The sequence below is a fragment of the Urocampus carinirostris genome, chromosome 2 (genome assembly GCF_059441175.1).
Source record: "Urocampus carinirostris isolate Australia breed hairy pipefish chromosome 2, RoL_Ucar_1.0, whole genome shotgun sequence".
NCBI classification, from domain to species: domain Eukaryota; kingdom Metazoa; phylum Chordata; class Actinopteri; order Syngnathiformes; family Syngnathidae; genus Urocampus; species Urocampus carinirostris.
In genome coordinates this window covers 26,140,871-26,157,513 of record NC_142350.1, presented here as the reverse complement: position 1 = coordinate 26,157,513, position 16,643 = coordinate 26,140,871, and the positions used below count along the sequence as shown (strand labels likewise).

The 16,643-nt window shown below is 39.2% G+C and overlaps 1 protein-coding gene across 1 annotated transcript in view; it reads right to left on the bottom strand.

Moving 5' to 3' along the window:
• Positions 1–16,198, bottom strand: part of LOC148371528 (eukaryotic translation initiation factor 3 subunit H) — a 37,566-nt gene extending 21,368 nt beyond the window's left edge. The window contains exons 1-2 of the mRNA XM_088326063.1: positions 16,033–16,198; positions 9,735–9,891 (exon numbers count right to left, since the gene is read on the bottom strand). Of these exons, the coding sequence (XP_088182189.1) occupies positions 9,735–9,891; positions 16,033–16,092 (217 nt within the window). The 5' untranslated portion in view covers positions 16,093–16,198. The remainder of the gene's footprint in view (positions 1–9,734; positions 9,892–16,032) is intronic.
• Positions 16,199–16,643: the final 445 nt, after the last annotated feature.

Here is a 16,643-nt window from a genome sequence, read left to right as displayed (position 1 = left end):
TACTTTTACCAGAGCACAAAAGGTGCCAAACAGAAAAAGGAAAAATCATTTTCATTTTTAGTTTAACAACTCTCACATCAAATTAACGTGAACACAAGCAATGTGTAACATGTTTTGTATGCGAATATGTATGTTTGCTTGATCATATTAAAGAAAATGAAATACATACATTTGTTCCGTTCGTTCATCTTTCAATTGTGTTTCGATTGACATGGTCTTAAATTTGATTTCAAAAGGCTTTAAAAATTGTATTTAAAGGTCTTGAATTTAACTTGCCTTAAACTGTAGGAACCCTGGAGAAGTAATGCTTACTACAGGTTGAGGGAGAAATGAGAGCATCTGTACTAAGGTAAGGCAACAGTGTCACTTCACTGGAGAGGAATATGAAGTCACTTATAACTTCAACTTTTCTAACATTAGGCTAACACTAGCTAATGTTAGGTCTTGGCTGCGTTTCCATTATGTTTGTTAATTCGGAGTTCAGTGGCTTGTAGTTTTTGTAAATTGGTAATCATACGTGATTGTTAGATGTTGTCCTAAGACCTTAACAAAAATGAAATCATTAATAGAGTCCTCCAATGCATAGTTCAGGCCCTTTTGGTGACTTTAAGATGATTCATAGGTAAATTGAACCCATGACCTCTAAACTGTGAGGCAAACATGAAAACCAGTCACCACCATGCAGACATAATTTTTTTTTTAATTGAAAGAATATTTTGCAATGAATGGTTGGGAAGAGCGATGGATGGCTGTTTAGCAGGTCTGCCTTACAGTTCAGAGGTCCCTGGTTAGATTTCAAACTTCTGATGTGGAGTTTGAATGTTCAAACTTGTGCCTGCATGTACGACTCTGATGATTATTGCCTTTTTTCTCTCCACCCTCCTTTGTTACCACCCTTGACTGAGATGTAAAGGAAATGGCGTCAATGTGAAGCGACGCACACGCCGAAGCAGACATCGGTTGTTTTTTTTTGTGTCCATTATGCCGGCTGAACTTTTAGTTTTAAAACCACGCACACTTCAGTATCCTGGACACATTATGAGTTTATACGGAGCGGCAGCGGTAAGCCCCAAAATACAGAAGAAGCAGTCTGCAAACTTTGTCTCAAGAAGGAGCAGGTGAAAGGAGCAAACAACTAATCTCAAGCAGCATTTGGAGTCGAGTCACCCCGTACAATTCGCCAAGCTAGTCAGCTAAGGACAAATGTCAAACAATCCAGCGGTTGGAGCTTGTCAAACGGATGTACGTGAAGTTTACACACGAGTACAGACATACAAACATGACAGTGTTAGATAGATACTTTATTCATCCCCGAAGGGAAATTCAGATTTCCAGCAGCATCCCTGAGCTGAGAACAATACAATAATAAAGCAAAAAGAATACAATATACAAATACCCAGTGTGACGTGCAAATGCCCACTGTAGCGTGTTATATAGAATAACTAAATAGTGCTACACAGAATACATATTGCAATAAGATTCGGTAATATGCAATGTAGGTGGTGTGGTTTACTGTGGGCTTTTACTCTGCCGGGTAGAGTTAAAGAGCCTCATGCAGGGATGTGATTTGACCAAAGTGAAATTATCTGAAAATTAGCGGGGGGGGGGGGGGGGGGGTGATTGCTAGCTGGGGGGGGGGGGGGGAACCAGGTAGGACCAGGGCAGTAAAAAGTACAATAAGTATAGGCCCTACAGTAAAGTGTTGGTGTAATGTACACATGAAAATCTATTATTGTAATTGTTAAATATTTATGGCCATTTTTATTACGTTATAATATTTTCGAAAAAAATGGGAAAACTGTCAAATAAATTTGAAAAGTTTACCACCTACCTCAAAATTCACGACTCTATCAGCAACTGGTACAGGTTGTTGGGGTGGATCACGTCTCTTTATTACCGCTTCCGATTGTGATGTCAATAAGGGATGGAGGCCGTAAAGTTTTGGAGTTTTCGTTTGGGCACCGAAACTTCCAGCGATGGAATAATTTGTCGTTCTTGACTGGAGTTCTTTCACGTGTTTTTTGCTCTTTGCGTGACTTTCAAGAGCTTTGAAACCTCTCCCACCATAGTCGATGGTATCATGACACCAAATGCAAAGTGCTTTCCCGGCACGATCGATCTTCCGAATAAAGTCATTGAACAAATTCGTCACAGTCTTCTTTCCAACATTCGTAGATAATTCCTTCTCCAACCAGTCCCATCGAAACTTGTTTTTTACAATCTTATCAATTTCTTTAGCTCGCGGAGCATCTTTGCGTTCGATCACGGACATCTTTCTTTAAACACCCGGCAAAAACGTGTGAGAAATGAACAATGGCACACTCCTATAACAAGCGCGTTTATTGGTCAACACGAGACTTCAACCAATCGCAAGTACGTTTCATTTCAGTTACGGAAACACTCAAATGGCATGCTGTCGAGACGAAATCGTTTTTTTTTACCAATTAAAACACCGGAAATTTTAAAATTTTATTTTTGGAGATAAAAAAAGCGGAATTCCGCGAATTAGCGGAAAAATCACATCCCTGCTCATGGCATGAGGAAGAAAAGATCTCTTCAGTCTGTCCGTAGTACAAGACAGTGACAGCAGTCTGTCGCTGAAACTGCTCTTCTGTCTGGAGATAATGCTGTGTAGTGGATGCGATGGATTGTCCATGATTGACCGCAGCTTTTCCAGTACATGTTGTACATGTTGTGGAATGCACAGTGGAGCGGTGGTTAGCGCGTGTGCCAAATCCAGTTACCAACCTTCCTGTGCGGAGTTTGCATGTTCTACCCGTGCGTGCGTGAGTTTTCCTCCGGGCACTCCAGTTTCCCACTGTCCCTGTGTGCCCTGAGACTGGCTGGCAACCAGTTCAGGGTGTCCCCTGCCCACTGCCCTAAGATAGCTAAGATGGGCTCCAGCACCCTAGCAACCCTATTGAGGATAAGCGGTGCAGATAATGGTTGTGGAATGTGGATAATAACTAAAGATAAGTATGTCGGCATCTGGCGCAGGTCGTGGAAATTTGTTGTTGCAGGAGGTCACAAGCTGGTGTGCTAAATGATCCAGGGCGGTGAACCTTTACGAGATATCACGAATTGTTATGAGCACAATCTGAAGGCCAGTGTGAGAAGACGAACGTTTCGGAAAATCAAGAATGTGTCCCGAATGCAACAAAGAGCGTTCACTTTTTGCCATATCTCCTCTCTGCGTATATTTTGGGGCGACGCCCAATAAAGTTCTCTCCAAAATACATTGCTAGGATGTATTTTTACTTTGTTTCAGACTCTTTTTTTTGTGTACCAGTTTTTGTTTCAAAGCCCGAAAACTTGAAGCAAAGAAAAGAGACATTTGTCTGCTGCTGTTAGCTGCATTCACTTTAAATGTCTTGAAATCTTAAAACTTGAAGCGAAGCAAAAGGACATTTATCTGCTCTGCTGCTGTATTTACTTTAAGTGTGTGGGTTGAGTATTTTTTCCTTATATGGGCACTTCATTTTTGCACTTTTAACTCAACTTTTCAGTATTAACATTTTTTTTTAACAAATACTTTAGGACCGATTACCTCACCTGTGCATTATTTCTCAAAAGGTTTACGACGGACAGCCGAAATCCTGCACTTTAGCAGTTGTTATAATAAAACAGAATGTTAAGTTTAATAATGATTTTTCACATTATTTCTTAACCATTAAATTGCTCTTTATAAAGGTTTACAGTATATGTAATATTAAGCTCATATTATTATAGTAGCATATAATACTGAGGGCGGAAAAAAATTACAAAATTCGTCAATCGTGATTTTTTTTTTGTATGGCAATAATCATATCCAGACATATCATTGTGAAAGCCCTACCTGCAGGGCTTTTCTCTGGGCACTCTGGTTTCCTCCCACATTCATTTTTAAAAAAATGCATGCAGGTAGAAACATTAATCAAAATTGGCCCTAGGTATAAATAAGTGTTAGTGTAGATTGTCTATTGCTGGCAACCAGTCCAGAGTGTCCCGTGGCCACTGCCAGCTGGGAAGGGCTCCAGCGCTCCCACAACTCTGGAGAGGATAAGCGGTTCAGAAAAAGAATGAATGTTCCGTGCCAAGCAACCTTCACTTTTCCTTGTGTTTTTTTCTGTTTATTGTCCTCTTGCAATTGTTCGTTTGATTGCTTTTTTTCCATCTCAGGTTATACCCAACACTGCATTCATAACACTCCATCTATTACCTCCATTTCAAGCAGGCCCTTATCATTTAGTTTATCCTTGTCACTATGTCTTCTTGTGTCTCGCTCCCAGATAAACAACATTTAATGTGTAATAGGATCATGACAACCCAAAAATGATTTATAATGCTTGGGATTCAAAATCTGACATGGCTTTATACAACAGGACTTTGGTACTAAGAGTGAATAAATGAATGGACTGCAATTATATAGCGCTTTTTAAGTCACTGAAGACCTCCCAAAGCGCTTTACAATGTATTCGATACTTACACACTCACACACCGATAGGAAGTCAGCTATGCACAACGCCTACCTGCTTATCAGGAGCATCAGGGGTTCAGTATCTTGCCCAAAGACATTTCAACCGTTAACTCGGAGGAGCCAGGAATCAAACCTGCGACCTCTCGGTCCAAAGATGATCACTCTTCCTCCTCCTGAGCCACTACCACCCCTAGTAAATTGAAGAGGTTGGATGTGGTTCTTCGACAAAAAATGTAATTGAATTACATTACAGTTACAGGAAAAAAAGACAATATTAAATTATAGTTAAATTTTGTTAAAATACGGATTACTTTTCAGGATTATGATTTGTTGCAAACTACATATACATATATACATAATGCGCCGATAGACTTTTCTTAGATATGAGGTACCACATTTTCACGACTATAAGGCGCACCGGGTTATAGGGCGCTCCCCCCCAAAATAGTTTTTTTTGTCCTATATTTTCCATACATAAGGCGGACAGAACTATAAGGCGATACAGTGGGAACGTCAACAACACAGTCAGATAGTTCCATCAAACTTATTAACCCCTTAACATTCCGACGGCTCGCAAAGAAGCAAATACGTGTCTCAGACACGTACGGACACGGTGTCTGTACGAAGTCAACAATCACTCAAAGGCGTCATTCCACATATCATTAGGAAGGTTAAAATTTTGGGATTCAAGAAATGCCAACCATTTCTTAGTTTCAATTTTCTTTTTCGCTGGCAACTGTGTGGACAGTAAAGTAAGAATTTCATTGTGCAGGGAAACGTGGTTCTTTACTGTGCATATGACAAAAAACACTTAGAATTGAATTGAATTTAAAAATAGACTCACCACAGAAACATCAAGATCAGTCTGAAACAAGATACTGGGAAAATATAAAGCCGTGATAGCTCACCAGAGTCGTCATGTTCAATAGTAATGCGCAACCATGGTCCTCTTACATCCGTGAGTGTAATAAACCCAACCGTGTAAAATATTTACACACTCCAAAACACAGAATAATGCCAACAAATACAAGAAAAAATCTGCCTAGAAGCATCTGCATCGATAGATGTTGCTCGTTGCTAGCCGTCTGTTTAGCCCCATATTTTCTGTTTACAAATACAGACTAGTAAAAAATGTTTTTTCCATGCCGTAGAGCAATCTAACGTGTGTTTCAAATTAATCTTTTTCGGCCAATTGCAGGCTTTGTTTTGCCCCGCTTTAGACTATGCGAGCTTGTAAATGCTAAAAAGGACCAGCCTCCTTTACTTCCGAATAACTTTAGCCAATAGTGACTGATTCAAATGATGATTGACATATTGGTTAGGAAATGAAACCCCGATGTATGTGTATATATATATATATATACCCCAGCATACAACGCGGACTACTTTGCCTACGGGGGAAAATCTAGTCTGCGGCTGCTTGCTAAAGTTGCAAGACATTGCGACTCAATATTGATCCATATGTAAGGCACACTGTATTAAGGTGCATGGTCAGCTATTGAAAAAAATAAAGGCTTTTAGGTGCGCCTTATAGTCGTGGAAATACGGTACTTTGAAATATTAAGTATTTATTTCGAGCAGGTAGCACAATCTATCAAAAGTCATCCTCCGAAAATGAGTTAACCCTCTTATTACCAGGCACCCTGTTCTATAAGCGCCATTTCATTTACTGAAACAGATATTAAAAAAAAATCCTAATTTAATCAGTGTAGTTCTCCAAAACACGCACAGGTGACAGCAACTTCCTACAAACGTATCTCACAGGAATCCAGGTGTGGCAATGGACTAATCACAGGCAAGAAATGATACAGATTGGGCATAAACATTGCATTTTGTAAAGCATTTTTAGTTATCTGTAACCAATAAAAAAAAGTTAACGTTTGAACATGATTTATTAGTTTGGATTGTCAAATGGGGCGATGAATTTGTGTAGTGATGGATCATGTATGTTGTGGCATTGTGGGTCTCTGTCTCCAGGAATTGCTTAACCATCTACCACATAGGCCCATAAAACGCCTGCTCATGGGGGGAAAAGTTGACAACATATGGAGCGAGACTGAAAAACATTTTTTTATACATTTTTAGCAGTTCCAGTTTGTGTTGCAATGTGTTTAGTTCAGTCTCAACTTCGTTATAATGCTGAAAAATCCAAGTCCGTTTTTTGTTTTGCTATTCATTTTAAACTGTTCTTACATTGTCTTAACAAAGACTATGTTTATGGTAGATAATCCAGATATTGAATGTTTGGGTTGTTCTGAAAAGAAAGGGCCAAAAGTAATCACTCATGATTTCTGTTTCTTTCATGGTCAAAATAACAAAAAAGTCTAAGCGGCCTGTATGACACTTGGTCAACAAAGAGTTAATCAGAAAAGAGGAGACATCTTCTTAGAGCCACACAGTAACAGCCACATACAACTTGCTGCATACTGAACAGCATATTTACAGCGAAGGGTTTGAAAGATCACGGTTGCAGTATTCTAATCCTCAGGCTTCAATTAACCTATGGTTAGCATGTCTGTCCAGATAGCAATTAAAGCTCCAAAAGTGAAGGCTAGCCCTGCATGACCCTTCCTGATGAAATAGATGTAGTTATGCATTAATTTCAAAGTTTTTACTGTGAAATTCTTTACACAAAATTGTTAAATTTACACATTCAAGAGTAAAACGCACAAATTACCACTATCCAAACGTGTGTATCCTCTTTTGTTTTGTTTTTAGAGAAATAACAGAGTAGCCAGGTTAATTATCCACAACAATCCCATTGCTGTTATATTTCTGGTTCAGAAGTTTTAGAACCATGGTAGCACAGTGAATATCCAAAGAGCATGACATCCTGCAAAGATAACGACTATTTTCTTTCATGCACACAAGTATACAGTAGTCCCTTGCCATAACAGAGGTTACTTTTCACTGATTTTGCATCGTGCATTTAGTACTGCATTCCTATTGGCCTAACAGGTTCCCCACTTGTTATTAAAGAGTACACTAAATATTTGTAGATCATTAGATAAAAAAAATTTATAAATTTGTTTCAATTGTTAAACAAATATCTGAGCGTGTATAAAAGGTTTGAGAGTTTAGTCAAGTATTTAAAACTTGGGTTCGTTTAGGAAAGTAACTGCTGCGAAAAACAAAGAATTACTGCAACAGAGTTTTCCAATTTTCTGTGACCACAACAATGAATGCTAGAGATCGATGGTTTATCGGCCAGGTCAGTTAACAGCACCGATATCTGCATCTACTTTTTTATGACTTCAAATCGGTGCAATTGAATATGTTTAAACTGGGTAAGAGGAGCCGGCAAGAGCTTTGCTATGATGCCATAATGTTCTCTTACTCGCCATGCTCACCCCCCCTCTCCCATCCCCAATTCCCCCCACCTTACCCGCCTAAATTTAGTTCCTGCACTGTTAGTTTTTGGCTTTTGTGAAAGATTAGTCACGTTAGTAGTGTTGAAATTAGAATTTATCAACTGTAAAATGTTTGAGACCGAGTAATGCTCTTATTTGAATTTATAACAAATGTTCTTTGTTTCTTTATGCATTATTAAAATTTTCTTAAGCCAAACTTTAAGCTGAGTATCGGCTCCAAATAACTGTTATCGGACACGCCTCTTAGTGCTAATAATCAGTATCGGACGATCACTCGTGTTAATCATAAGTACGAATTTTTGATATATAAATACGGTTTGACGATGAACAACTAGCACAAAGAAACCATTTAACTTATTAAAAAAAAGGATTTTGAAAAATAGCATTAAAATTTGTCAGAAATACATGCATCAAGATACGAGATTAGTCTAGTTTGATATATAAATACCTGTTATATCATTTAGTTCTACAATACATTTGTTACTGCCAAGTTCATTTCTAGTTCTAATATGAATTTGGCACCATTATTTCTTTTAAGTTTTTCTTTTGAAGAAGAACACAAATGACGTTTTACGCAGGAACTTTTAGGAAAAGTTAAGAAAACACTAGGTGTTTTTTTGTGCGTTTTACACTGGAGAGATGGGCTTAATCCTATGCACGGATTAACATTTCCGTTTATTGTTTATTAGCCGAGTACTATTCCAGGCCATCATTTTGTAAACCAGCAAACAAAAAAGAAACATGTCTGCATACCACATAGACTCACTCATGAAATGGGTCATTCGTACTATTTTACATTAAAAAAACTCGTTAAAAGCAAACTATAAATTATTTATATAGTCATGATTGGCATCATATTTACTTTGGTACATGGTAAAAGGTCAAGCTAAACATGGTTATCTGTTTGAAGTTTCATAAAACTTTCCTATATTTTTTGAATAAAGCCTTTTTTTCCAAAAACAGATCAATTAGTCCCTCTTTGGTGTTTTACACCAATCTTGTATGTGGGCAAATAGGCCTCCACAGTGCCCTCTCTTGGCGAGAACTTGTGACTTGATATATAAAGCAACATCTACACGCGGTTGCATTTAGTCTTTATTTCCAGTTAAATTCTTCATCCCTCCTATAACAATTGATCAGTGGTTTCATTTTCATCCTTTTGCAAAGCACTTTGGCAATTGAAAAAATACTCTTAAAAGTCTTTTAGGGATGACTAAATTGGATTTGTTAGGTATAATCTTTCAAAATGTTGTAGTGGCAGTATTATCTTGGTATAGCTGGCTGTCAAAAACAATGCTATCACCACTTTGGAATAATGTTCTACACTACTCAGGAAGGAGTCAGAATCACGTCACAAAAACTACCCAAAATCACCTAACCCTACTCCAAACGCTATTTCAATCTGTAACCCTAGCGCCAAACCTATTCTGCAACCCTACCTTCAGTTCACAACCCTAGTATGGAGCCTAAACCCTTATTCCCAAAACCTATACCTAACTCGAGCTGTAACTCTAGCCCTAAACCCGATTCAAACCATAAACCTCGCTCAAAATCTATTCTGGAACGCAACATTCAGTTTAGAACCCTAATCTGGAGCTCAAACCATTGTTCTTAACCATAAACCTTCACCCAATTTTAAGTGTCACCCGAGCGCCAAACCCATTTCAGAACCCTAAATTCAGTTTGACACCCCAATAAGCTTAAACTTTGTTTCCACCCTAGCCCCAATCCTATTTAGAAACTATAGAATACGTTAAGTTTTTGAAGCCCAACACTTTAAAAAAAAACTTTAAACTCCTTCCATGTTTCTTAAGCACTTTGCCTAAAATTCACAACATTAAAATTCAATCATTTTCAAGGATTTCAAGAACCAGTACAAACCCCGAATATGTGGAAACATGGATTACCTTCATCAAAGTCTGCATCATCTTCAGTGTGCTGTGGGAAGGGGAAGCAGTTGGTGATCTCCAGCCGGTCATCAACCACCAGGCCCAGCAAGACACCCTGAACCACCTCACTGCCCTGTCCTTCTTCCTGGTAGTGCTTAATGATCTTCAAAACCACCTGTGTGAAACAGAAAGTCATGGTTTTAAAAAAAGAAATATAATAAAAAACTGGTAATTTCTTACACAAGTTCATTAACGTAATTTTTCACTCGTAACACGCTTGTTGTTTTTTACCAAACAACAACTCAGTGTTTGGGTGCGCGTTAGATGGTATTTGTGTAATGATTGAGCAGTTGAAAGAAAATCGCAAAAGATTGCATACATAAGTAATCGAACACAGGTCGCAGGAGTAAGCGCATCTAAGCCTTACCAATAGACCACCAGTGATTTAGGTGACATAACATAGTCACGGAACCAGAGACAAATGGAGAATGGAGCCAACCGAAAGTCGTTCTGGGAGATATTAATAAACTCATAAAAGCATGGCCGCAAGTATTCAGCAAGATTTGTCACTTACAACACTTAATTCTAACTGAGAAAAAAATTAAACTTTTATACAGATTTTCAAAAAAATAATTTGGTGTGCACCAGGGCTGCAACAACAAATTGATAAAATTGATTATTTAAATTTTTGGCAACAACTTAGATCATTGATATACTGTATGTGTGTCGCAGCACATCTATTAAAAGCAAATAAGAGTGCGTGGTTGTCGTACCCCTTTGGTGAAGCAGAGGCAGTAATTTGCACCAGGTCATTTAAAGCGAATCCAATTTTATTTGCATCATATAGCACTTTTCAGATCCCGAAAATCAACAAAATGTGCTATGTAAAAACAGTCCATGTACAATAAGACACAGTCTTTGCAGTTATGAATAATTGAAGACATAAATTCGACTCATAAAACCCCATCATATAATATACAGTTCATTGATTTGCCCTACTTAATTTATTGTACACAGATTAGGGAAAATACATATAAGATCAATATAGAATATTGATTCAATTATAGCAGAAAGCAAATAGGATTGTGCATAACGCTGGATATAAAAAACAGTCTATAAAATCCAACATGTTTCTAAGCTATATTGTAACTTAAATTGTTATTAGCAGTACACAAAGCAAGTAAGCAACAAATATACAACATTTGTTTCTCTACAAAGCAGACACTCGTTATCTCAGGCAAATCCAGAACTCAAGGTCCAATGTAAGCCCATTGCGCCAACCCAAAAGTGATGTATTTTTGGAACGATTAAGATGATCACCTAAAAAATGTCCCTTATTGACATACATTTTAAAAAAAGAAAATCATATACTTTACGTATTGATGGTAAACGGACTTTAACCCATTTACTGCCGAGGATGTCCCACGGAGACTATTTTGAGTTTCATAGTTTACTGACAGGGACATCCCTTAGAGGTGAATGTTTTAAAGCAAAGTTACGCTATGGCAGGGGTACTAACACACAGTACGTCAGGGTTTGATTCCCTGCCACAACAAAGCTAATTGGCTTTAGTTACAATGCAGTGGAACTCTTTTTGAACTTCATTCTACTAAATAATTCTCCATCAATCCACATTGTTGAGCATGATGGGAATTCCCACAATATTTTAAATGAAATAGCTAAGTCTCGTTTGAATAATAGTTACAAATATATACAGCAAAAAAACTTCAAGCACATGATATTGGAAAGACTATAGTTTAGGTTTTGTGTGCAAAGCTATTACCATTTTTAGAGCTTATTGCATCTCGCTCATGGTAAAAAGGACTTGGATTCAATATAAATCAGCAAGTTTATTTTTTTAAAACATATTTGATAATAGCATTGACAAGAGTAAAGTCCTATGTGTGATGCATTGTTTACTCAACTTATTCCAGCACCGAGGGTTTCCAATCGGATTTGGAGAATGGGAAGCTGCGTCGTAGCTGTTATGGACTTTTTGGACTGGTTTACGGGCTTGAGGCGTCGTTACTGTCATGCAATTCCCGGACAAACTTCAACATGTTACCTAGTGTTCTCCATTATTGATGTTTACTATGTTTGTGTACATTTCGGTATTTTTTTCTTTTTTGTTCTATTCCCCCCTTCTTTTAAGTCATTTTGTGCATAGTTTTACATAATATTTGGTCATGTTGCGATTGAAGAAGCAAATAAACAACCTGAAGAGCCGTTTAGGACCCAAAAGAGCCGGTTCCTTTTAGTGAGCTGAGCCAAAGAAGCCGGTTCTCGACCAACTCTACTAACTTTACTCAACTTAGTTCTACTCTGACTCGACTTTAAAATACCGCATTCAGGACACAACGTCAGGGGAACCCGTGTATTTTTACCTTCATGCACTGTAACTTTGACTTAAGTCGCTTCTTAATTAGTAATTTTGAGCCCTCATTTTTGTGCGCCGGCTAGATTTTCTTGTGCGCAGAGAATGTGCAAGCAGTGCGCAATTGCGCACGCGCGCAGCTTAGAGGGGACACTGCTCGTGAGCCATGTATGGCTCAAGAGTGCATATGAATTGGAGATAAAATTGTGCTTACGTAAATCCCAACTGTAGCATTCTAAATCTGGGAAGCCCAGAGTAGAGTCTATTGTGCACATAGCTGACGTAGCAGTAGTATTAAGAATGGTTCGGTCCAGTAAATAAGGAGCATATTCCCCACTACTTTATACTCAAAGTGTCACACCACCAGGTCCTGTTTTGGCTACATGTCACTAAGGATTCCTTTTTAAGGAGGCTGATTAAACAATTAAAGTTCACCTTTGAGACACTTGATGATAAAAACAGACAAACGCCAGCCAAAAACACAGAGCAATTTAATTGGGTGAGAGGTTGGAGTGGGGGGAAGCAATGCACGCAGCGCACATCTTTCTGCCCAGCTTTGTCTGCACCGAATGCAAATATGTAGGTTTCCTCGTTTGCAGTATTTTGTGACACTCCACATTGTTTTGATTATTTATGAAGATCCCAATGATCTTAATCGCGGGAAAGAGGCAAGTTAGTATATTTGTTGTTATGGGACACAGGCTCTGGTATGATCCTTATTTCATAAAATTATATCAAATCATTTACGTCATAGTGAAAAGTTCTGAAAATTTTGATTTTGGTTTGGCAGTTTTGCTGAAATTAATCTTAAAATATATGGTAGATATGGTAAAAAAAAAATCTATATTTTGCTATTGTGGCTCTTTGAGACAAAAAGCTTCCTAACCTCTGATCATCCATCCATCCAGAATCTGCCCCGCTTATCCTCAGTAGGGTCGCGGAGGTGCTGGAGCCCATCCCAGCTTTCTTCGGGCAGTGGGCAGGGGACACCCTGAACTGGTTGCCAGCCAATCGCAGTGCACACAAAGACAGACAACGCTTTTGCTCATTCACACCTAAGGACAATTTGAACCTGCCGTTTAACCTGACATGCATGTTTTGGGGCTGTGGGAGGAAAGCCACCAGGCACGGGGAGAACAAGCAAACTCCACCCGGGAGGGTTGCAATAGCTGGACTTCAACCCTGAACCTTTGCACCGTGGGGCTGCGCGGTAACAACCCAGCCGCTGTGCCGCCCTGATCTACATTAGAGGAAGTCATATTTATCCTGAAGTGCGTACGTCTAATCTAATTGCATACATTTTTTCACCAGGTTGACATCAATGACAAAAAAGGAAATTCTATTCTATTCATATGGCCGGACACATTTTATTGACTACAACTCTGTTCGACATTCCGTTCTACTTAGGGAACAACTTTAACTGTACGCATAAAAAAATATCCACATAGGTCTGCACTAGATTTTTGATTCCAAAAAGACTGTCCCGAACTGTCAAACTGGACCTCATGCATCCACTGACGGGTGTGACAGGGACGGCAGAGCAGCGACTACACTTCCTGAGAGTGCTCAGGGAAACAACCTGGAATAGAAGCTGCTGGTTTCTTTTGACAAAGCCACAGTGAAGAGCATTTTAGCATACGGCGTCACGTTTTAAGTGGGCGCACGCCAGCAGACGAAAAGGAAACACAGAGGCGTCAACACAGCCCAGAAAAAGCAGAGCCAAAAACAATTAAAAATTATTCCTCTCATACTGGCCACAAACTCTTTGACATGCTTTCCTTGGGCAGGTGACAAGTCCGTTAAAACAAGGACATAAAATAAATAAATATAAATAATTTCCTTGTATTGTCATTCTGTGTAACAATGTACACAGAACGAAATGTCGTTGCACCTGACCCGTTGTAGCGAGCCGATGCAGCCGCAGCCAACAGAGGGCGCCGCCGACCACTTTTTAAGTCTTAGGAATGACTCGGCCGGGGCGCGAACCCGAACCTCCCAGTCTCAAGCTGCATTCCAGAAAAGTGCAAGCTGAGAGTTCTCCAACCACTGACCTGGAAAATATCATCAAAATGACACTCAAGGTGAAAGGTCCTCGTCGCCATATAGTAAGAAAAAATATGTACCCTGACTTTACAGAGTACCGTATTTTCCGCACTATAGGGCGCACCGGGTTATAGGGCGCACCCCCAAAAAATAGTTTTTGGTCCTATATCTTCCATAGATAAGGCGCACCGGATTATAAGGCGCTACAATGGGAACGTCGACAAAACAGTCAGATGATTCAGTCCAACTGATTACCCCCTTAACATTCCCAAAGCTTGCAAAGAAGCAAATACGTGTCGTAGACACGTGCGGATGCGGTGTCTGTACGATGTCACTTAAATGCGTCATTACAAATATCATTCGGAAGTCTTGGGATTCAAGAAATGTCAAACATTTCTATGTTTCTATTTTCTTTTTCGCTCACAACTTTACTGTGCATATGACAATAAACACTTGGAATTGAGTTTAATTCACTCAACTCATCACAGCAACATCAAGATCGTTCTAAAACAAGATACCGGGAAAATATAAACCCGCATAACTCACCTAAGTTCTCACGTTCAATAATGATACGCAATCATGGTCTTCTTACAACCGTGAGTGAAGTAAATCCAGGAGAGTAGAATATTTACAAATACAGACTAATGAAACATGTTTCTTTATGGCCTACTTTAGCAAGCTTGCTACGCCATTGCTAAAGTCGGCCGATTGCAGGGTTTGTTTTGGCCATCTACCCAATCCGAGGCTCCGAATAACTTCAGCCAATAGCGATCGATTTAACGGATGATTGACACATTGGTTAGCCAATGAAACGCCGGTATATAAATCCCAGCATACACCGCGGACTTGCTACGCCATTGCTAAACTCGGCCGATTGCAGGGTTTGTTTTGGCCATCTAGCCAATCCGAGGCTCCGAATAACTTCAGCCAATAGCGATCGATTTAACGGATGATTAACACATTGGTTAGCCAATGAAACACCGGTATATAAATCCCAGCATACACCGCGGACTACTCCACGTTTGGGGTAAAATCGAGTCGGCGGCTGTTGAGTAAGTTGCGAGACCTTGCGAATTTAATATTGAGCCATATATATTAGGCGCACTGTGTTTGTTATAAGGCGCATGATCAGCTTTTGAAAAAAATTAAGACTTTTAGGTGCGCCTTATAGTGCGGAAAATACGGTACTTCAATCTGACAGTACTCGACAAAATAGCACTGCCTGTGGACAAACACAAGCTGAATAGTAAAACATACTTTACATGATATCAGTGTGTGCTATAGACCTCAGTCATCGTTTTTAATCCTCAACCTGAGCGCTTATGAGAAGGCAGGTTTGATGGAGGTACAATGTCTTTAAATGAGCAAAATAGAGAACAATTTTTCGCATTCAATCATATTTGCAGTTCAAGTTCGTTCTAAACGCTCTACGGTAAGATATGGTATCCAACTTCCCATTTTTCTGGAACAAAGCAGAAGCTCAGAGACAGATTATTCTCCAGGGCTATCACCAAAACAAATACACAAGACTGAGAAAATAATAAATTTCGCCTTTGTGTAGGAAAATAGAAAATAATAAATAAAAACATAAAAATGTGAGTACCTATTATGGAATTCTGCTGCTGCTAAATGAATCTGCTCTATATTTGCCTGCGCTATTGTTACGATACACTTACAACTTGAGGATGCTTAGAGACTGACCTTTGTGAAATGGTTTCCTATTTATCCTGAAATTATTTCATCCGATGTGTTTCTTTTAAGATTTTAACCCGATTACGTTAGGGCGGCCCGCAGTTGGTACCTGTAGGTAAGCAACTCTCTCACATTTTGTATCGGTAATGCCATATTATGAGGCATTTTCTGGTAAAGCGGTAAATGAACGTATTTTGCAACGCTTACCAAACCGTCAATCTGGATCTGCTTAACAGGAGAGTCCAATGTGCCACCAGTTGAAGCCATTCTGATTGTACGTTAATGCAGCGTTCTGTCTGAAGAACTAGCAACAAGAGGAACACGCGTATAAGAGGGAGTGCAATTGGAAGACGGACGTTTCCGGTCTCAAAAAAAAACGTCCTGCTTGCAAAGAAACACGCGCCATAAAAAGAGTTCCGCAATCAGGCCCGCCAATGTTTTTTATCGCAGCAACTCCCAAAGAAATGCATGAGAAAAATCAGCTGCAGTCTGAAATATGTCCACTTGATGTTAAAAAACAGGGACCACTTGCAAAGCCACTGGAGCTACACTACTTTATCTCTCTCTCCTTTTTTCACCACCTCTCTCTCGATTTCTTTTTCACTTTCTCACTTTCTCTACCGCTCTGTCTCTTTCTTTTTTCTCCCTGACACGATCTCTCTCTCTGCTCTCTGGTCTTCTCTCTCACACCTCACTCTTTTTATCACTTTCTCTGTCTCTCCATTCTTTATCCTCTTAAACTTTCTCTCATTTTCATTCTTTTTCTGTTACTTTTTCATTAAGTCTCTCTTTTTCTTGTGTGCCCTTCTTCTTTTTTT